The sequence below is a fragment of the Lissotriton helveticus genome, chromosome 1_1 (assembly GCF_964261635.1).
Source record: "Lissotriton helveticus chromosome 1_1, aLisHel1.1, whole genome shotgun sequence".
NCBI lineage: Eukaryota > Metazoa > Chordata > Amphibia > Caudata > Salamandridae > Lissotriton > Lissotriton helveticus.
Genome location: NC_136057.1, coordinates 100,786,132 through 100,809,091, shown reverse-complemented (window position 1 = coordinate 100,809,091; position 22,960 = coordinate 100,786,132). Strand labels below are relative to the sequence as shown.

Below are 22,960 nucleotides of genomic sequence, written 5' to 3'. Positions count from 1 at the left end.
ATAGCCCTGAGCTAACGTCTCGAGCACACTAAGAACTGCTCATGCGCGGCTTCTAACTTCCGGTCTGATTCAAGGGCAGTCATTGAGTTCTTCGTGAACTCTGAGCTGCGCATGCTCAGTCATAATTCCTTCTGGCTTCCGAGCTGCGCATGCGCAGAGGAATGGGTGCCACTCCCCGGCTGCAGAGCGCTTCGAAGGCTGTTCAAACGCGGGCAGGCGCTGCAGAGCTGCCGAGGACACACGCACAGGTGGATATTAAGAGTTGTATCAAATAAAGCAGTTATTAGTGGATGGCCTGCAGGCACTTTGGGTGCTGAGAGCGAGAGGGGAGCGCCTGGAGGTGGTTGATGACGTCAGTATAAGGGGGAGGGGGATGGAGTGGGGAGGGGCTCAGGCGACATGTGCGTGGGCATCAAGTGTCTGCATAGAAGTATTGTATTGTATTGTAATTGCATTTATATAGCGCTTACTACCCCTGACGGGTAGTAAGGGCTTATTTGGCAGGTAGCACGCTACTCCGGGACCCATAGAGGATTAGTGTTGAATTAGTATAGTGAAACATGCAATTACATTTCAAGTGGTGGATCAGTTAGTCAGTTATTTGGATTTGGAATGATAGCAGAAGGATAGAGGAGGACAAAAGTTTGTATTTATTTATCACTCACTTGTTTACGCACGCTATTCTGCTCCAGCGCGGCTCCAGAAATCATTTCTAATCCATACTCGCCATTTCCCTGAAACCTAAAAACACACAATTCTATGTCAGGAAGCGGAGGCGAAGATATTGCTAGTCCCTTCTTCATTTTATTGGACAGCAAGTTAGAAGTTAAAACAGAAAAAACATTAACCATGAACTACCCTAACCAACATGGCAGCGGTAGTCATGGAGATATATTAACCAATCAGAGTCCATAACACCATAATAAAGGAATCCCACGCCGGAAGTCCTTCCTCTTTCTTCATTGCTGCCGCGTCAAAGATAAGTCGTTATTTCTCTTCACCTTATTCTTGTGGCGTGGCAGTGATATTTGTTATTGTGACAGCGTATCTGCCGATTTCTGATATTTGCCTTATTGTAGACTATTGTTCTAGCCTGTCAGACGCGGTAGGCATTTTGGCCCGAGCGTCTTTGTGGTGCGCGTGCGCGGTCCTAGCGTCGTCTCCTCAGACGCTGACCGGCTTTTTTTCTTCAGCGCTTCCCTGCGCTTGTAGAATACACGCGCTGAGGCAAAGCGCTTCATTTTCTGTCAGATTGCCTCGTTCCCCACACTGACGCTGCGTGTAGCGGCAGGATTTCAAAGTGACTGATTATTCCTGAATATTTATTAAAAAATTGTCATTTTTTGTTTCAGTCACTTCTTTGGCATTTTGATCGTGCCATTTATTTTGGTATTGTTTGTGGGTACCTGTGTGGGGAACCCCCCCTTTTTATATAGTTTGGGGCGTATTTCGTTGTATGGGTGCCCATTCATCTGCACAAATGCAGACTCGTCAAGATATTGATGGCATGCCTGTGGATTCTGAGCAGCCTCCTCAGCCTTTGTTGCGCCCTCCTGTAGATGTGGACAGACTCCTGTCTTCGGCTATCGCCCAGGCTCTGGCACCTCTACAGGACAGTGTCAATAAACTGTCTGCCCATGTTTTTAAATCTGGCTCAGGTGTGTTTGGGGACAGTGGGGCTGGGCCCAGTGGAGTGTCTTCTGTACCTTCACGCACGGCCAAAAAGCGTGACGCGGGGCACCTGGAAGGCTTCAGTAGACTTACTGGAGTCTTCCATAAGAGTGCGCGCACGCTAAGAAGCGCACCCTTCCGGGGGGACGACTCACCCGGGAACACTGGTGGTACTTCCACCCAAGACCTTGACCCGGAAGAAGGGTTTCCCCTGGAGGGAATTGATGACGAGGATGACTATGAAGAAGAAGATGATGATGCTTCTTCTGAGGATATGTCGGACATTAGTAGGTCTTGGCGCCCTAAATCTAGTGTATCTGACTGTGGAGAGGGGGACCTTGTGGCCCCGGATATGTTTGACCCTAATTCTATTTATATACCCCGCTCCTCGGAATGGGTCCCTGAAAAATCTACGGCTGATTATGTGGCCGCTAAACTTAGACAGCCCCTATCTCAGGATGTCAGGTTACGCTTACGCTCTGAGTGTCCTCGCCCTTCTCTACCCAACAGAGTGGCAGCCACTCCAGAGATAGATCCAAAGTTATGCACTTTTTTCGCTAAATACGTTAAGGACCCTAAGAAGGGAATTGACAGGTCTTGGAAAGCTTGTCAAGATAAGCTGTTAGATGTGGTCGGTCCTCTGACAAAAATCATTGAGCTTGCCCAACGATCCAAAGAGTCAGGTATGCCTTTACCAGTGGACGACGTGGCAGGTTGGGCACAGAGGGCAATATGTCTCCTTGGCAATGCCAACTGTGCCCTCTCAGCGGAGCGTCGTAGGACTCTTTTGCTTAAAATTGACCTTAAACTGGGTGAATTATCATCTTCAGAAGCAGGTTCAGTAGCACAGGGTACTTTGTTTGGTGATCCCTTTGTCAAGGAACTGGGCAAATTTGTGGCTACTTTTTCTGCCTTAGACAAGGCCCAAGCTTCAATGAAAAAAATGTTTCCCAAAAAGGTTTTTGGCGGGGCCGGCAGAGGCAGGGGTCGCTCTTCCGGCCGCCAGTTTCAACAAGGCCCCAATAGAGGTCAGTCCAAGAGAAACAACGGATGGAACGATGGACGTCAAGGTTCCTTTTATCCTTCCCGCGGAGGCAGAGGACAGGGCAGAGGACGTGGTGGCAACCAGTTCAACACCAAAGGTTTCAACGGTGAGTTTTTCCATCATTTCTCCAGTACGTCTGGGGGGAAGGATTGCTCTATTTCTTCAGGCCTGGTTACGTCTCACGTCAGACCCTTGGTTTCTGGAAACGGTCCAAGGCTTTCACATAGAGTTCTACGGCTCCCCTGTTCAAATCTCTCATCCTCGTCCGTTGGTTTTTTCTCTCGCAGACCAAGCACTTATAGACACGGAAGTTCGCGCTATGCTCCTAAAAGGAGCTATCTCTCTTTCTTCTCTTCATCCAAACGGGTTCCTCAGCAACATCTTTTTGGTCGAGAAAAAAGACAAAGGATTCAGGCCAGTCATCAACCTTTGTTCGTTCAACGAATGGCTCATATACAGACACTTCAAGATGGAGGGCATCCATCTTTTGAGGGATCTCCTTCTGCAGAACGATTGGTTGGTACGTTTGGATCTGAAGGATGCATATCTTTCAGTTCCGATTTACCCTCCTCATCATCGTTTCCTACAGTTCCTGTGGAGAGATCAGATCTACGAGTTTCTTACTCTCCCCTTTGGTCTTTCCTCAGCACCTTGGTGCTTTACCAAACTCCTTCGTCCTGTGGTGGAACATCTTCGTACCATGGGATTTCGTCTGATAATTTACTTGGACGACATTCTTTTAATGAATCAGTCCAGGGACCTCCTCCTCCATCAACTTCAGGTGACCATAACTACTCTTCAATCTCTGGGGTTCATCATCAACGCCCAGAAATCAGAGTTAATCCCTCAACAAGAGATGATTTTTTTGGGGTTTTCTGATACAGACTACGGATGCGACCTTGCATCTTCCTTCTCAAAAGATCACCAAGATCAAGAAGGAGATTCGCAAAGTTCTCCGTCGAGACCGGATTTCTCTCCGCCTCCTAGCCAGGATAGTGGGCTTACTGTCCTCGTCGATCCAGGCCATTTTTCCAGGCCCGCTTCATTACAGAGCTCTCCAAAGACTCAAAGCATTTCATCTCCGCAAAGGCCTCACTTATTCGGAACTCATTTCTTTGTCCACGGAGGCCAGATCGGAGCTCCTTTGGTGGTTGGATCACATGGATGCGTGGAACGGGAAGGCGATTTTCGGTTCCCGCCCGGATCTTGTGATCGAGTCGGATGCCAGCCGACAAGGATGGGGGGCCCGGTGCGGCTCCCTCTCGGTGAGAGGCAGATGGACGGAGGAGGAACTTCATCTACACATCAATTGCTTGGAACTCCTTGCGGGTTCATTCGCCATTCGTTCGTTCACAACAAACAAAGTCTCTTGTTGCGTCCTCCTTCGGATGGACAACACGACTGCGGTCAGGTATATCAATCGCCTGGGCGGCACTCACTCCAAGGTCCTAGCGGATCTAGCGAAAGACTTCTGGAATTATTGTCTTCTTCGCCAGATTTCAGTCATGGCAGAATATCTTCCCGGCGAAATGAACTCTGTGGCAGATTGGCAATCCAGGAACTTCCGGGATGCCAGCGATTGGAAGCTGGATCCTGCGGTCTTTCAAATGATCTCAGAGTTTTGGGGCCTTCCTCAAGTGGACTTGTTTGCGTCCAGATGGAACGCCCAACTTCCCAGGTTTTACAGCTGGAAACCGGATCCGGGTGCGGAAGCAGTAGATGCCTTCCTGCAGGATTGGTCCCGGTTTCCAACTTACGCATTTCCCCCGTTTCTGTTCATTCAAAGGGTAGCGGCCCAAGTCCGCAGACAACGAGCTTCCCTCATCTTGATCACACCTATATGGAAAGCTCAATGCTGGTTCCCATCTCTTCTGGAGTTATCTTGGGACAGTCCTATTCAGCTCCCCATTTCCGATCTCATTCTGACGGATCCATTGGGTCATCCACACCCTCTGGTTCTCCAAGGCCATCTACGTCTCATGGCCTGGAGGATTTCAGGAGACATTGGTCTAACGACTCACTTTCGAGAGACGCTGAACTCCTCATTCAGCGTGCGTGGGCCCCTGGTACCACCAAACGATACCGATCTGCCTGGAACAGATGGGTTTGTTGGTGTGTGGCAAAACACTTGGATCCCGTGGGCTCTCCTGTAACTGAAGTAATTAACTTCCTCGCTAAACTTTTTCAGGACAAACTTGCTTATTGTACCATCAATTCCTTCAGATCAGCAATTTCTGCGGGTCATGCCCTTGTGGATGGTTCTCCCGTGGGAGAACATCCTTGGGTTTGCAAACTTCTCAAGGGTATTCGCCTGTCGCGTCCTCCTGAACCGCGTTATTCTGGTCTTTGGGATGTAAATGTGGTTTTACGTTTCCTGCTTTCCGGGCAGGATAACGAATACCTTTCTCGCAAGGAGCTTTCGGCTAAATTGGCTATTTTTCTCTGTCTCATTTCTTGCAAGAGGGCTTCCGATGTTCGCGCTCTTGATATTTCTGCCAGAGTTTTTACCCCTGAGGGTGTTTCTTTTACTGTGTCTAGACGTACCAAGTGTAATACCAGGTTAGTATCCTATCCAGCCTTTCCAGATTCACCAAAACTTTGTGTTGTTCGTTGCCTCAAAGCTTATGAGGATGTAACTTTGGAATTCCGTCCTCCGGGCGAAAGACAATTACTAATTGCGATTAAGAAGCCTTTTAAGGCGGTCTCTTCTCCCACTATTGCCAGATGGGTCAGGTGGATTATGTCTGAGGCTGGTATTAACATTTCCTGCTTTGGTGCTCACTCCACTAGAGGCGCTATGGCTTCCAAGGCTGTCCAGGTTGGGGGCAGATTGGAAGATATTATGAATGCAGCGGATTGGTCTTCAGATTCAACTTTTAAGAAGTTTTATTTTAAACCAATCCATGAGGCAACATCTTTGGTGGTGAGTAAGCTTTAAACAAGCAAAATCCTCGCCTCAGCTTCCTGACATAGAATGAGAAATTTCCTTGTTCACACAAAGGAAAGTTTCAATTCTATTAAGGACGCGGAGGCGAGGATTTTCCCACCCTGCTGAACCAGCTTTCCCTCCCGATCTCATGTAACCCAAGCTTTGGTTCTTCATTAGAGGGAAGTATTTCTTCTTTTTATTTATATTGCTATGTACATTTGACTGATATGTCTTACTGATTTTTTTCCTGATCCTATTACATTTATTTGCTTTTTTCCATTGCAATGTTTTAGATGCTTCAGCTTTTTCCTGGACGGGATATTATTATTTTTTCTCTTCCCTAGGCTCCGATCAGAAAACGGACTAAAGGGTAGAAGACTTCTTTACACCGGCAGCAACGAAAGAGGAAGGACTTCCGGCGTGGGATTCCTTTATTATGGTGTTATGGACTCTGATTGGTTAATATGTCTCCATGACTACCGCTGCCATGTTGGTTAGGGTAGTTCATGGTTAATGTTTTTTCTGTTTTAACTTCTAACTTGCTGTCCAATAAAATGAAGAAGGGACTAGCAAAATCCTCGCCTCCGCGTCCTTAATAGAATTGAAACTTTCCTTTGTGTGAACTAGGAAATTTCTCATTCATGCATCAGTGGGGTCCATAACACTGTGCATTTACCCTGTTCACTTACACTTGGCTTCAAGGCTCAGGTGAATCACACTGGAGAAACGCTGTTACATTTTGGTGAAGCGTCTAAACCTATTAACTATTTATTATTTACACCTGCAAAGTAAAACATTTTACCATGGTTTTATTCAAACTTTAAATTATTCAGACACACTACCATAGTGGCAATGGATCTGTTAGAATGAAAATTAGGCGTAGGAAGAATTTAAAGACCAGCTCTGGCTTCTTCATTTATTTAATTTTTATTCTGAGTAAACTTTATTATGTCTGACATTCTACACATTAGTAAATCTTTATTCAGTAAAACTTAAACTTTATTTCAAAATGATAATTTTATTTAGAGCTCAAGGAAAATCGCTTTATTTTAGAAGACAGTTAAAAGTTTAGCAAAGAACATATAGTTCCAAAAGTCATTCTCTCCTAACATCCCTAACTAATACCCTCATCTTATCCTTCAATCCGACAAAAACAAACAAGCAAAGAACATAAGAAGTCTTACATCCAGGAATCGGTCAGCAATCGGGCAGCATCTCCGATGGAAATGGAAAAAGCGACCCCGACTTCACAAAACCAGGAGTTTTTATACCTTAATTCCCTAACTTAATCTATCTAAAAAGTAACTAACATCTCTTATTCGATTCCTCATTGGACAAATTTGGGGTGGGTGAGCATCCTCTCACCATTACAGCATCGTTTTTGCAACGTGTCAGCTAATTTTGAAAAGGGCTTTGTTTAGGACAGTCTTTGGCCTAGGCATTTCTTTAAATGGTTACATCCATACATCTTCCCAGGCTCTGAACACGACATCATCCGCGCTTGGCACCCATCCTAGGTTCTGGGCCGCATCAGCCTTGAACCTCCTCGAGCACAGGCAGTTCACTCTGACTTGCAGGTTTTGGCGCGCCTGCGCAGTTTAGCTCTTGCTCACAGTTGCCCAGTCTTCCATTTGCTCACTGGGCCTCAAAGGTCACTTTTGGAACTATTGCAGAAACAAACACAGATTTATGTTAAATTGAGAATTTAAACCCGTTCTGTTTACCTCCCACCTATCTAATGTTTCCCAGTCAGTTGTTACCTAGCAGACAAGCCACATAAATACGTTTTATACTTACATTTCGACCTCTCCACCACATAAACGATTAGAATAAGCACATTTAAATTGCGTATGTTTACGGAAAAGCTGCACATTAGTTCACAATACAATAACAATACAATTTAGCTGTGTTTATTTCAGTCCATGCAAGCCAATTAATTCTCCCTGTGTATAATAATAAAAAATAATGTGTGCACTTTACTCTATGGTTGATTAATTTCACAAAACATGCAATCAGTCATTGTTATGGTTATGGGACACTAACTTCACGAGGGGTACACAAAATTTTGCGTTTGCCACCTCGCTCCATCAATTCAGGGAGCCTATAAAGGATTAGTGGTGAATTAATATGGTGAAATATGAGGTAATTTCACTGGTGGATATTAGTCTGTTACTTGGAGTGAGAAGGATAGCGGATGGATAAAAGGGGAAGAAAGATTTGCATTCATATAGCACTTGTTACCCCTGATGGGTGTTGAAGCGCTTTTTTGGCGAGTAGCACGCCACTCCGGAACCCATAAAGGATTAGTGTTGAAAATTAGTATAGTATAAATATGAAGTAATTTGAGTAGTAGATATGTTATTCAGTTATTTGGGCAGTATATTCGTATGGTCGAATATTGAATATGGAATTTAAGAAGTGAACATGTTAGTCTGTTCATTTTGCTAGAAAAAGAATAGTGGAGGGATAAAAGAGTGAAGGATTTTTTTTTAAGTCAACTGATGGAAGGATCATTATATATTTGTTAGTGATAAAAGGTGGACTGTTAGGTGTAATTACAGCAGAGAGAGTGTGTCTGAGTGGGATGTAGTTATTTATGGTGTTGATTGGCGTGTTAGTAATGAGTGTATTGGTTAGAGGTATAGGATAGAGTTGTGTACTGTTTGTGGGTGATGGTGGATATGTGTGGTAGTTGGGATAGTAGGGTGTGTAGATGTGGTTTGGTTGGGTTGGTGGTGCATGCTGGTACATTAATCTGTGCATAGTGTTGTGCGTGGTGTATATTTGGTGTGAGTGTGTTTGTGGTTGTGGTTGTGGATGGTGTGGGCTGGGTATTGTTAAATGAGAAGAAGGGCAGCATTTCTAGCCCTAGTCCCGACCAGTCTCGAACAGGCCCAAACAGGCAGCTGCCCTTGTCCTCTCTGCCCTTAACAGGCCCAAACAGGCAACTAACCTTGTCCTCTCTGCCCTTAACAGGCTCAAACAGGCAACTACCCTTGTCCTCACCACCCTTAGCCTCGACGCCCAGGCTGAGACGCCCTAAGCCTGGCCTTTTTTGTAGCCCTAGTAATCAGGTGACCCCTTCAGCCAATGGGAACCCTAGCCCTAACACTATCCAATCACAACACTTGCCCTAACACCTAGAACCAATAGGAGACCAGGACCTTGCAGCCAATCTTAACCCTAGTCCAAGCACCCAATCAGTTCAAAAACCCTGATCTCTACATCCAATAAAGGCCTTAGCCCTACCACTAGTCCCAACCCAAGTCCAAGCAGCCAATGGTACAGGTAGCCCTAGTCTCTACTTCCAATAGAAATCCTAACCCTACTTTTAGTCCCACAAATGGTCCAACAACCAATCACACCAGAAGCCCTAAATAGCTACTTCCAATTAAAGGTCTAACCCTAGCCCTAGTCTCACTCTACTCCCAACAACCAATAACATAGTGTTGGAAATGGGATCCCCGGCTGGCCAGGGCTTTCGCCAAAGTCAGTCAGAGACCACCACACCCAAGTCAGGGCAAGGGAGTTACACGCCAAGATAACCCCTACTCACCCTCTAGGTAACGTGGCGCGAGCAGCAAGGCTAAACTTGGAGGCGATGTAAGTTAAGTATTTGCGCACGCACCCCAGCAACAACAACCAAAGGCCCACCACAAAGGAAACTCCACACAAGGTTATATAAAAATAGCCTTTGTATTACACCAAAACACATTAGATAAAACACACACTTTACAATGTGCCAGAGGCACGGGCAGAATTTACAAGGGATTATTTACAAGACAGGGCCACCTGGACCACTGTCAGGAATCAGAAGTAGCACTTTCAGAAATAGCACTTAGTACATAGAATATAGCACAAAATAGCACACAACCAGTAATCACTGGTAACCAGGACCTCACTAGCACCACCTGTACTAGGGAGAAAACAACCACCTATGTATTACAATACCTGTAGGGGTGTAAGAGGAAAACACATGATGCAATGCATAACATTCATTCAGAGGTGTAAGGGGGAAAACACATGATGCATCACAATACATTCAGAGGTGTAAGGCACATGACGCATAATCAATACATTCAGAGGTGCAGAACAAATACCAACTGCGCCAAACTCACGTAAGTCACCACCTGTGACTGTCCCTAGGCCAACTGGCCTCTCTGGGGCTAGGACGCCCTGTGTCCAAAGTCAGGGTCCTAAACGTAGCAGTTGCCCACAAAGTGCTGGGCAACTGGTGCAATTGAGGAGGATGTGGCCACCCACTTGAGCCTCGTAGGCTCTGGCAAATAGAATTTCCCCTAGAACCTCTCTGGGCTCAAAAGGAATCACAGATGCAGCCTCACTGGGCTGTGGGGGTCCCTCACGGGGGACCCGGAACACTGGTAGTGCCTCAAGCCTCTCTTAGGCTCATCGAACACTAAATGCCCTTCTTGAGCCTCTCTGGGCTCAAAACACAAAGGGGGGGGGGGCTCACGAGCCTCTCTGGGCTCTGCAAAACAACTGGTGCCCCCGGGGCACCTCGTGGCTCCAAGAAAAATGCCCCTGAGCCTCGCAGGCTCCAACAAACAAATGCCGCCGTTATGAGCCTTTCTGGGCTCTTGAAGCAAGACAGAGGCCCCCGTGAGCCTCCTCTGGGCTCAGAGAACAAAGAGCGAGGTCGCGCTAATGAGAGGGGGCGGGGCGGACACCGGCAATGTGTCCCGACGCCCCCCTCTCCTTTCCCAAGCACCAGCACTCACCGGCTGCTTCTTAGACGCTCTCTCCGCTCCCCGGTCAGCTTCTGGGGCGGCGGTTCCTCTCACCGGCTCCTCTCTCCACCGGCGGGACTCGTCTTGAGTCGTGGTGCTCTCCTCTTGTCCCGGGGCTCTCCTCTCCACTCGGGGAGCCTCGGGAACCCGGCCGGCAGCTTCTCTGCTGCGGGGGGTGGGACTTCCGGGTTGCCTGTCTCGGGCCGCGCTGCGATTGGTCAGCCGGCCCAGTGCTTCCGGGTCGCCGCGGGCAGCGCGGCGGCTCGCTTTTTAGGCAGGCAGGCGGCTTCCCAGGATCCGAGGAGTGGGCTCCCTCGTGAATCCAATAAATCAAACAAATATGCGGCGTGGGCAGCCGCTCGAGCCGCGAAGTGCAGGGTGGGCACCTGCCTTACAGAAGCGCTCCCAGGCGCTGCTGGACAAAATCAAGCGCTCTCAAGCGCTAGGGGGGCACAAACTACAGCGCTCCCAGCGCTAGGACGGAATAAAGCGCTCCCAGGCGCTAGGAGGGATCTGCAAGCGCTTCCAAGCGCTAAGAGGCAATTCCAGCGCTCCCAGCGCTAGAGGACAGCCCAAAGTCCAGCAAAAGTCCTTTCAAGGGGCAGGGGGCAAGGCTGGGCCCAGAGCCAGCACACTGGGTCTCCAGGCAGGGAGACACCCCAAGTGGCGGTCCTCTGGCCCAGCAGCAGCAGCAACAGCCCCCTCAGGATCCTGGAAGAGAACAACTTCAGTGGGGACACAGCCCCATTTTTATACAGTGCATTCCTTTGTTCAAGGGTGTAGAGTGGGGGCGGAACCAGTCGCAGCTGGTTCTTGAGTACTCTGTTTACCTCAACCACCCTCTCTATTCACTGGCAGGGCTTGGGTCATTAGACACACCACAGGGGGGCGGAGCCAGCATTGTGTGGGGAAAACCCAGCCCATCCAGGACACAGGTACACTCCTCCCACACATCACTCATGCTAATCTCCCACTCACCACCGGGCAGACCCATCCAGACTTCCTGGAGCCTGGCATGCCAGCCAGCTCCAGCCAATCACACGCCAGCACCCTCACAGCACACGTACAGCCATGTCTAGAAATGGCGCTTCGCTACTAGACACATACATGCTGCATACACCGTTGCGCAGCATTCACTCACACGAGTTCACACATACCAGACTCAAGCCTGTACACCCCACGCATCAGGAACTACCAGGGACACATACATTCCCCATGCATTCCTATGGGCGGGCAGGCCTAGCTCAGCACATGCACTCAGAGTGCGCACGCACTTTCCACTGGGACACAGTGAAAGTGCGCACAATCCAAAAATCACCATCTCCAGGTCACCATTTCAAGCAAAAAGTCTAGGGGTGAACCTGCCCTAAGGGCCAAAGTCCAACACATAGGAAGCCCTAGTTCCTACTTCCAATAGAAATCCTAACCCTAGCCCTAGTCCCAACCCTGCAATGATTGAATCACAGACCGAGAAACCAATCAGAACCCTCAAATACCCAACCAATGAGGACATTAACCCTAACCCAATAGAAACACCAGATGCAACCACCAATCAGTGTACACATGTGCCAAGGTTTGCTGGCCAGGGAGTTGGAAGCTGCTTGCTCCTGTTCAGAATCTCCAAGGAGACAGACAGGCTCAATCCACAACCTTGGACTTCAGTAGGCCCAGAGGTATCAGAGCGCTTTACATGATCAGGATAGAATAAGGCACACATGGTATAAAAAGCATAATAATAAAGAAAAAAAACATAATTACTAAATTAAGGAGAGATGAAACAGGAGTTGAAGCAATATAATACAGGTAATATAGGTAGAGTGGAATTACAGGAAGAGGGCCATATATTATAGAGACAAATACGGTATGATGAAAAGAGATCAGGAGTCGGGCACAGGTTAGGATCCCCAGTAGTAGTTAAGGAGATGGGTTTTGAGGTCTTTTTTTAAGCTGGCGTACGAGGGGTTACAGCGCAGGTTTTTCCGGAGAGTATTCCAGATAGTACAGGCATTTCCAGAGAAGGAGCGAGATTGTGTGGTTTTCTTTTCATGCAGAGGTGGGATTAGGAGGAGGGCGTTGGTGCTTCTCAGAGGACGAGTGGTACCAGCGATGAAAAGTTTCTTGGGGAGGTACTGCGGTGTGTTTTGGTGGAGGGCTTTATGAGTAATACAGGCCGTTTTGTAAGCTGATCTCCCTTCAATAGGGAGCCATTTAAGAGATTTGAGAGCTGGGGAGATATGATCAAAGCGTTTGCAGTCTGTGATGAGCCTGGCTGCAAGGTTGAGCACAGCTTTAATTGGAGCAAGGTGGACCTTGGGGATTCCGTTGAGGATGGCGTTGCCATAGTCAATACGTGCATGTGAGGAGGCCTGGGGCCCTTGTACCCTGGAGCAGCAATGTGAGGAGGCCTGGGGCTCTTGTACCCTGGAGGGGCATGTGAGGAGGCCTATCGATTGAACCTTGGAGGGGCATGTGAGGAGGCCTGTGGCCCTTGTACCCTGGAGGGGCATGTGAGGAGGCCTGGCGCCCTAGTACCCTGGAGCGGCAATGTGAGGAGGCCTGGGGCACTTGTACCCTGCAGGGGCATGTGAGGAGGCCTGGGGCCCTTGTACCCTGGAGGGGCATGTGAGGAGGCCTGTGGCCCTTGCACCCTGGAGTGGCATGTGACGAGGCCTGGGGCCCTTGTACCCTGGAGGGGCATGTGAGGAGGCCTGGGGCCCTTGTACCCTGGAGTGGCATGCGAGGAGGCACGGGGCCCTTGTGCCCTGGAGTGGTATGCGAGGAGGCCTGGGGCCCTTGTGCGAGGAGGCCTGGGGCCCTTGTGCCCTGGAGGGGCACTTGAGGAGGCCTGGTGCCCTTGTACCCTGGAGTGGTATGCGAGGAGGCCTGGGGCCCTTGTGCGAGGAGGCCTGGGGCCCTTGTACCCTGGAGGGGCATGTGAGGAGGCCTGGAGCCCTTGTATACTGAAGCAGCATGTGAGGAGGCCTGGGGCCCTTGTGCCCTGGAGGGGCATGTGAGGAGGCCTAGGGCCCTTGTACCCTGGAGTGGCATGCGAGGAGGCCTGGGGCCCTTGTGCCCTGGAGGGGCATGTGTGGAGGCCTGGAGCCCTTGTTCCCTGGAGGGCATGTGAAGCAGCCTGGGGCCCTTGTATCCTGGAGGAGCATGTGAGGAGGCCTAGGGCCCTTGTACCATGGAGTGGCATTTGAGGAGGCATGGGGCCCTTGTACCCTGGAGGGGCAGGTGAGGAGGCCTGGGGCCCTTGTACCCTGGAGAGGCATATGAGGAGGCCCGGGGCCCTTGTGCCCCGGAGGGGCATGTGACCAGGCCTGGGGCCCGTGTACCCTGGAGTGGTATGTGAGGAACACATGGAACTGACTGGTGATTGCTTGCCTATGGACAGGAGGACTCCAAACAGCAGAAAGCGTCATTTAGAGGTGGCAGGTAATGAAACACCCCCGGAAACTGATGGCTTTATAATCTGTCTACCACTCAGAACCCCCCCCAACCCATCCTCATTCAGAGGTTGGTACATCTCTGTGTTCAAAGCTGAATCTACAGTAGCTCCACCATCATAGAAGCCTTGCGGGAGGGCTGGTGGGCATCAGCTGCTGCATTACATAAGAATGGAAATCAAATCTGCTCTGGTTTGCATCCATAATGCAGAACATGGTGGTGCTGGTCAAATCAGTTCATCTCCATGTGCCCAACAAAAAAATGAATATGTCCTTGTAATGTAACTTGCCGGGTTTGCACCATATAAATACCTGCAAAAGAAAGCATGGGCTGGGCAAAAAGTCCCAGTGTGTTTGGAACACAGGTTGAATAGCATCAAAGAGAGAAGAGGATTTAGCCTAACGGTTAGGGCGGTGGACTTCAAATCTGGGAAATCGGGTTCGAGTCTTGGCAACGACACTCAACATCCTGTGGTTCTGGGCAAATCACTTAATCTCCCCGTACCTAACAAAAATTAATGTGTCCTCATGTAACGCAACTGGTGCTCGTGTAAAGTCCTCCGACACCTCAACAGCTTGGCAGCTCAGCAGCTGAAGTCTGAATGAGGCCGTAATTACTTTATTATTTAGTAATCGTCAAGTCGGCTGCAATAATTTTGGCGGGGGTAAATTTACAGCTGAGCTACAAGTACTGTGTCGGTCCGGGTTGCTGCGAGGTGCCCGCAGCAGCGTTTCGAGAAGTGCGATCATTCAATTTGCAGTGCCACCCGCAAACCAGCCAGCACGTAGACACAGCTTCCTCAAAACTCCCCGCTCGGCAACAGGATGTGGCGTCCCCCATGGCACCGGCATGTAGAAGACAACCTGACTGGCCCGGCTGTCTAGTCATTGGACACTGCCTCGGATCATGATGTCAGGCTGTCTAGTCATTGGACACTATCTCGGATCATGGTGTCAGGCTGTCGAGTCATTGGACACTACCTCGGATCATGGTGTCAGGCTGTCTAGTCATTGGACACTACATCGGATCATGGTTTCAGGCTGTCAGTCATTGGACACTACCTCGAATCATGATGTCAGGCTGTCAGTCGGAGTCATGCCGCAGGGGAATCATCACAATAATGAATTGTGATCCATTTGTAGCACTAGTGCAGTTGAGTGACTTGTGAGCCTGCCAGCACTGCTTAACCGCACACTGCAAGCCATGATCCTATGGGAGCACAGCGCACGACACTGGCGGTGCTCTGCCACACTTGGCGCAGTCAGTGACAGCTGAGACACAAGTAACAACAGATATCAGTGCAGAAATGCGGATTACCACACTGAAATGCATTAGTGTAACACCTGATGTATGGTACTTGGCTGGACTGTATGTGGAAAAACAAAAAAATATATAAAACAGGCCTCGAACGGACAGCAGCAGGATCTCCAGTGAGCTATTGTGAAATATCACCCAAGTGAGAATGGTGTCCGAACTTACACATTCACTCAATCTTCGACCTAAGCATTCCTGGTAGGAGCTAAACACCTCTTCTAGACCTATGACTGTAACCTATATGTCACTGATGCCTTAACAACTCATGTTTTGTGAGCAATGAAATGACAGGATGCCTGTGGGTTCCACTGGTGGGATTGAGGTACCCAAAACAAAAAGACTAAAGGAGAAAATAACGTGGAGGAGGCTGCATACTCACAGCAGAGACCTGCTGTTACGATATGCATAAACTGGGCTGAGGATTACCCCATTGTGCCTGTTTGACTTGGCCCTTAGGGCAGGTTCACCCCTAGACTTTTTGCTTTTAAATGGTGACCTGGCAATGGTGATTTTTGGGGTTCTGCGCACTTTCACTGTGTCCCAGTGGAAAGTGCGTGCGTACTCTGAGTGCATGTGCTGAGCTAGTCCTGCCCGCCCATAGGAATGCATGGGGAATGTATGTGTCCCTGGTAGTTCCTGATGCGTGGGGTGTACAGGCTCGAGTCTGGTATGTGTGAACTCGTGGGAGTGAATGCTGTGCGATGGTATGTGCAGCTTGTATGTGTCTAGTGGGGAAGTGCCACTTCTAGACATGGCTATACGTGTGCTGTGAGGGTGCTGGCGTGTGATTGGCTGGAGCTGGCTGGCATGCCAGGCTCCAGGAAGGCTGGATGGGTCTGCCCGGTGGTGAGTGGGAGATTAGCATGCTGATGGCTGGGGAGGAGTGTACCTGTGTCCTGAATGAGGCTGGGTTTTCCCCTGACAATGCTGGCTCCGCCCCCCTGTGGTGCGTCTAATGACCCAAGCCCTGCCAGTGAATAGAGAGGGTGGTTGAGGTAAACAGAGTACTCAAGAACCAGCTGCGACTGGTTCTGCCCCCACCCTGCCCACAGACAAAGGAAATGATGTATAAAAATGGGGCTGTGTCCCCACAGAAGTTGTTCTCTTCCAGGATCCTGAGGGGGCTGCTGCTGCTGTCGCTGGGCCAGAGGACCGCCACTTGGAGTGTCTCCCTGCCTGGAGACCCAGTGAGCTGGCTCTGGGCCCAGCCTTGCCCCCCTGCCTGCCTACAATGACTTTTGCTGGACTTTGTTGTCCTATAGCGCCTGGGGGCGCTGCATTTGATTGATAGCGCTGGGAGTGCTTTGTTTGGGCCTCTAGCGCTTGAGAGCGCGTTATTTTCGTCCTAGCGCTAGGAGCGCTTTATTGGTGAGAGCCGGTGCCCACCCGGCATTTGCCCCGTTCTTTGCCGATCTGGGAGCCCCCTGGCAGGTGCCCACCCTGCCAGGGACATTGCCGCCCAAGCGAGTGCCACCTCGCTTTTATTTGTGAATTCCCGGGAGGCAACCCCGGGTTGCGGCGAGAAGAAGTTCCTGCCTGCCCAGCAGCGCGACTCGGAGCCTGGGGGCTCGTCTGCAGGGCCGCGCTGCCATTGGCCGTCCCGCCAGCCTATCGAGTATCAGCCTGGCCGGAGGGTTGCCCGGCAACGGAAGGAGCGTCCTCAGGACGTCGTAGAAATGGCGGCCTAATTGCGGCTGTGGCGCCGGCCGCACGTACTGCCCAGGAGGAAGAGGGACAACAGGACGACCCGGAAGTGCTTTTGGTCCCGCAGGGCTCCCGTGGCCCGGGAGAGCCCCGCCGACGGCCGAGGGTGCGTCGCCATCAAGGAGGAGGACAAGTGCCTACCCCGCCTCCTCCGGACCCAGTGTGTAGCCCGCTCCGCACCGGAGCAACAGAGGAAGTCTGCAGCAACCGCCAGAAGGAGCCCCCGCCTGCAGAAGTGCCGGTAAGTGAAGCCGGCTGGGCGGGAGCTCCAAGTCCAGGGCAGTTGGGAGAGAGGGGGGACGTCGGGGCACATTGCTGGTGCCCGCCCCCCCTCCAGTGTGCAGAGCCCCGGGGCTCCAACGACCGGGGCATTTTTGTTGAAAGAGCCTGCGAGGCTCAGGGCTATTTGATGTTGAGCCACGAGAGGCTCAAGCCGCCACATTGCTCACGGGTCCCCCGGGAGGGACCCCACCGAGACACAGGCCCAGGGGAGGGTCGGGCGGCCCCAGCTAGTAGCGAGCTGCTTCCCCCCTTCCGAGGCACGATATTGCTTGAGCCTGAAAGGCTCAAGGGGGCAGTCTCCTTCTATGCCCCGAGGCCCCAGTGGGCCCTTTGCGACCTTTGCGACCCCGAGTCCCCAGAGGGGGGACTCCCACGTTCAGGGGCATTGTTCTATTAGAGCCCAGAGAGGCTCACCGCCCATATTGGTTTTATGAGCCCTGAGAGGCTCTGAAGTGCCACTCAGTTTGTGAAGAGCCCAGCGAGGCTCCAAGGGGACAGTTGGTTGGGCAGAGCCTGTGAGGCTCCAGCGTTGGCCCATCATTGTCTTTACAGCTGCCCAGCACTTCGTGGGCAGCTGCCACGTTTAGGCCCCTGACTTTGGGACAGTTCTGGTGTTCCTGCCTATGGACTGTCACAGGTGGTGACTTAAGTGAGTTTGGCGCAATTGTTCATTTTCTACACCTCTGAATGTATTGTTGATGCATCATGTGTTTTCCTTCCTTACACCTCTGAATGTATGTTATGCATTGCATCATGTGTTATGTTCTTACACCCCTACAGGTATTGTGATACTTAGGTGGTTGTTTTTCTCTTAGAGCAGGTGGTGCTAGTGAGATCCTGGATACCAGTGATTACTGGTTGTGTGCTCTATTTGTATATTTTGTGCTACAGTGATTTACATTCTAAGTGCTATTTCTAAAAGTGTTACTTCTAAAAGTGCTGATTCCTGACAGTGGTCCAGGTGGCCCCTGTAAATTCTGCCCGTGCCTCTGGCACATTGTAAAGTGTGTGTTTTTATCTAATGTGTTTTGGTGTAATACAAAGGCTATTTTTATATAACCTTGTGTGGAGTTTCCTTTGTGGTGGGCCTTTGGGTGTTGTTGCTGGGGTTGCTGGGGTGCGTGCTGGGGTGCGTGCGCAAATACTTAACTCACATCGCCTCCAAGTTTACCCTTGCTGCTCGCGCCACGTTACCTAGAGGGTGAGCAGGGGTTATCTTGGCGTGTAACTCCCTTGCCCTGACTTAGGAGTGGTGGTCTCTGACTGACTTTGGCGAAAGCCCTGGCCAGCCAGGGATCCCATTTCCAACATTGGCGGCAAGCGGTGAGGATGAGGATTTGTGTTTGCGGGTTACCACAGTGGCAACTGGCCATACTGCAAAGCTCTGCATTTTAGATGACCACATTTTAGGGGATTGTTTTTGAAGTTTCATATTTTCTTCTCCTGAAGGTATCATTGTGTAATTGCGTCAGTACATTTGTCCCCCGCCCTGCGCCCAGAGTTTGGTGCCTGTGTCACGTGTGGTCAGGTTGAGGAATCAGGGGTGGTAGAAACTGCCTTACTAGTCCGAGGGGGGGGTTGTGTGTGGATGAATGGTTTGTGGCACTAAGCAAGTGAGTGTGAGTTCTCTGGGGTAGGGAACTTGCTGAATACCTTTGTAATTTGTACTCTTGCTTCAGCTCTGACAGTTAAGTCCCCAGTGTTGCACGTGTCTGTGAGCATCTTGCCAAGATGGAGTCTGCTTTTAATGTCTGGGGTCTGTTTTTGCATGAACTGAGAGAGTTTTGCGAAGAGAGAGACATTGCAGTGAATGAGTCAGACACCCAGTCCCAACTTAGGGGTAACCTGATCCCATGGCAGAAGGATGACTGGGAGCGTGAGCACAGTGAGGAGAGGGCCCGGGTCTCACACCATGAGGGTGGTGGGTCTGAGGGGAGCCCTGAAGAGTCTGAGGAGGAGGAAGAAAATGGTAGCACAGGGACGCCAGCAGATAGTGAGGACCCCATAGATAGGGAGTCCCTTGCTGGGTCCAGCGTAGGAGGCAGCGCCTCATCCCTTTTCCTGTCCCCAGAGGAGCTGGAAGATAGGAGGAGAGAAAGGGAGCACCAGCTGGCTTTAGAAAAGCTCAGGTTGGAGCATGCCCAGGCTATGGCACAGCTGGGCATTAGAAAGCAACAGCTAGAGACTCAGAGGGTCTTAGCGCAGGAAAGGATAGAGGAGGCTGAGAGGGCCTCCACCAGAGGCAAAGTAGCTCTGGGGGGTAGACTATCCCCTGCGCGCAGTGTTGAGTGTCTGGATTCCCAAGGGAGGGTTGAGTCGAGTGGTGGCAGCTATTTAGATTTCAGTGTAGGAAATCCCAGTCCCAGTTCCCCCAGTCTGGTACCTGTTTCCCCAGAGGAGGAGTTAAGGGTGAAGTTCAGGGACAGTAGGAAACTGTCTCACCAGTCTTGGGAGGAATTTGAGGATGAATGTTGTGATACACTGTGGACTTGGGTGCAAGTTCACACGAAAGATGATTTTGACGTCTTGTTTGGTCTGATTGTCAAAGAGCATCTGCTCAGTTGTTGTTCACCAGGGTTGCACACACACCTGTTGGGGTGTGGATTGTCTAGCGCATGTGAGCTTGCAGATGAAGCAGACCGCTGGGAAAGGGCCTGTGATGTATTCTGTTGGAAATGGGATCCCCGGCTGGCCAGGGCTTTCGCCAAAGTCAGTCAGAGACCACCACACCCAAGTCAGGGCAAGGGAGTTACACGCCAAGATAACCCCTACTCACCCTCTAGGTAATGTGGCGCGAGCAGCAAGGCTAAACTTGGAGGCGATGTAAGTTAAGTATTTGCGCACGCACCCCAGCAACAACAACCAAAGGCCCACCACAAAGGAAACTCCACACAAGGTTATGTAAAAATAGCCTTTGTATTATAATAAATATACATCAGATAAAACACACATCTTGTTACACTGTGCCAACAGGCACGGGCGGAATTTACAAGGGATATTGCACAGGACAGGGCCACTTGGACCACTGTCAGGGGTATCAGCACTTTTAGAAATAATACTTTCAGAAATAGCACTTTAGAAAGTAAAATCAGTGTAGCACACAATATACAAATAGAGCACTCAACCAGTAATCACTGGTAACAGGACCTCACTAGCACCACCTGTACTAGGGAGAAAAACAACCACCTACATGTCACAATACCTGTAGGGGTGTAAAGACAAAACACATGATGCAATGCATAACATTCATTCAGAGGTGTAAGGACAAAGCACATGACGCATAAAAACACATTCAGAGGTGCAGGAAAAGTACCATTGCGCCAAACTCACAGTCACCACCTGTGACAGTCCCTGTGTCCCAATGTTAGGGCCTAAACGTAGCAGTTGCCCACAAAGTGCTGGGCAACTGGTGCAGGGAAGGTTAGGGCAACGTTGGAGCCTCTCTGGCTCAAGAACCACATCTGTGGCACTGCGGAGCCTCACTGGGCTCCTGGACAAGAACTGGTGCCCTGAGCCTCTCTCAGGCGCTTCTTTCCAGGACCACTGGGCCCCAGAGCCTCTCAGGGCTCTCAAAACGAAAATGGGCAATGGGCCTTTCTCAGGACTCTCGCGAAACCAGCAGGCCCCCTAGAGCCTCTCTGGGCTCGGTAAACAAATAGCGCCTCGAGCCTCTCTGGCTCTAAAGAGAAATGCGGCCGCCGTTGGAGCCTTCCAGGCTCAGAACAAGTAAATGCCCGGGCCCCCTTCGTTGGAGTCCCCCCTCGGGGGACTCAGAATACAAGACAAGGTCCCACGAGCCTCTCTGGGCTCGAGCGCTACTGGCCTCTCTCAGGCCCGGGTACTGCAGGGGAGGGGCGGGCACTCACCGGTCTCTCTGCTGCAGGACGGCTCCTCTCGCGCTGCTCCTCTCTGGGCGGCGCTCCCCCTCACTCTCCGGGGCCTCGAAGGTCCAGGACTCTTCCTGGGAGGCGGGGCTCCTTTTCTCTCGTCCCGGGGCTCTCCTCTCCACTCGGGGAGCCTCGGGGACCCGGCCGGCAGCTTCTCTGCTGCGAGGGGCGGGACTTCCGGGTTGCCTGTCTCGGGCCGCGCTGCAATTGGTCAGCCGGCCCAGTGCTTCCGGGTCGCCGCGGGCAGCGCGGCGGCTCGTTTTTAGGCAGGCAGGCAGGCTCCCAGGATCCGAGGAGTGGGCTCCCTCGTGATTCCAATAAATCACGGATCTGGGCAATGCCGGGTGGGCACCGGCCTCCTAAGCAAATATAAAGCGAGGTAGGCACTCGCTAGGCACCGCAATTTCGGGCTGATGCCGGGTGGGCACCGGCTGGCTCTCAAAGCGCTAGCAGCGCTAGCAGCAAGAAAAGGGCGCTCCCAAGCGCCACCGGGCCAAATAAAGCGCTCTCAAGCGCTAGGCAAGGGATTCCAGCGCTCCCCAGCGCTGAAGGGCAGAGAGCACCGCTCTCAGGGCTGTAGGCACAGCACAAGCTCCAGCAGGGTCTGGAGGCAGGCAGGGGGGCAAGGCTGGGCCAGAGCCAGCACACTGGGTCTCCAGGCAGGGAGACACCCCAAGTGGCGGTCCTCCTGGCCCCAGCAGCAGCAACAGCCCCCTCTGGCAGGATCCAAAAGCAGAACATTTTCTAAGGGGACACAGCCCCTTCTTATAGTAACAAATCCTTTGTTTCAAGGTGCAGGGTGGGGGGAAAACCAGTTTCAGCTGGCTCTGGAGCACTCTTGATGGCCCAACCACCCATTTCTTTCACTGGGGAGGCTAGGGTCGTTAGACACACCGCAGGGGGGCGGAGCCAGCATTGTGTGGGGAAAACCCAGCCCATCCAGGACACAGGTACACTCCTCCCACACATCACTCATGCTAATCTCCCACTCACCACCGGGCAGACCCATCCAGACTTCCTGGAGCCTGGCATGCCAGCCAGCTCCAGCCAATCACGCTCCAGCACCCTCACAGCACACGCACACATATCTCAATGTCCAGAAGTAGCACTTCCCTTCTAGACACATATATGCCGCAGACACCATCTCGCAGCATTCACTCTCACGAGTTTATACATACTAAACTCGAGCCTGCACTCCCCACGCATCAGGAACTACCAGGGACACACACATTCCCCATGCATTCCTATGGGAGGGCAGGCCAGCCATGCTACACGCACGCACTTTCACTCTGGGACCCAGGGAAAGTGCGCAGAGACCCAAAAATCACTGACACAGGGTCACACATATGGCAAAAAGTTCAGGGGTGAACCAGCCCTGCGGGCCAAGTCCAACATATTCCTATAGGTTCTGTATAGATCCCCCTATTCCTGACCCTATTCTGGTTAACAAATTAACTAGCAGCCATCCCATGATGCAGAAACCGTTATCTGATTAAGCCAGACCACGGCACAGGAGCGCGTTATCTGATTAGGTCATAACGCTTGCCATCTAATTAGGCAAGCAATATTCCTCCAGCCCCTGATAAGGCATACGGAGTTCTCAAAACAAATCAAACCTATGACAACCTGGGAAAATCCCTGCGGCCATTGTTTTGATTTCTCAAAGAACTTCAGTAAAAGAATGTGCTAACGAGCAGCTCGTATGACATCCTTATTGACGTATCTATGTCCATCCTTACGTCAATCTCGGCACCTTACAGGTATAAATATTACCGACATTGCCTTAAGCAAACACACGCGGTGGTGACGAGATCGGAGCAGCGAGACTTGCCGAAGCCCAGCAGAGAGCGAAGCCCACTGGCGCTGCCCCGCCTTCCTGACGCGCTGAGAACGAGACGCTGCCTTTCTCCTGCCGAGAAATCCAGCTCCG

The 22,960-nt window shown here is 51.1% G+C and overlaps 1 protein-coding gene across 1 annotated transcript; it reads left to right on the top strand.

Moving 5' to 3' along the window:
• Positions 1 to 1,456: 1,456 nt before the first annotated feature.
• LOC144759052 (uncharacterized) lies at positions 1,457 to 6,012 on the top strand. The gene is made up of 2 exons (XM_078646466.1): positions 1,457 to 2,822; positions 5,990 to 6,012. The coding sequence occupies exons 1-2, from the start codon at positions 1,457 to 1,459 to the stop codon at positions 6,010 to 6,012; spliced, it is 1,389 nt and encodes a 462-aa protein (XP_078502592.1).
• Positions 6,013 to 22,960: the final 16,948 nt, after the last annotated feature.

Excerpts from the sequence above, each read along its gene's own strand:
- LOC144759052 (XM_078646466.1), top strand. The coding sequence starts at position 1,457 with ATGGGTGCCCATTCATCTGCACAAATGCAGACTCGTCAAGATATTGAT. Across the intron at positions 2,823-5,989 it reads CAACACCAAAGGTTTCAACG|GCTCCGATCAGAAAACGGAC; the intron begins GTGAGTTTTTCC and ends TCTCTTCCCTAG.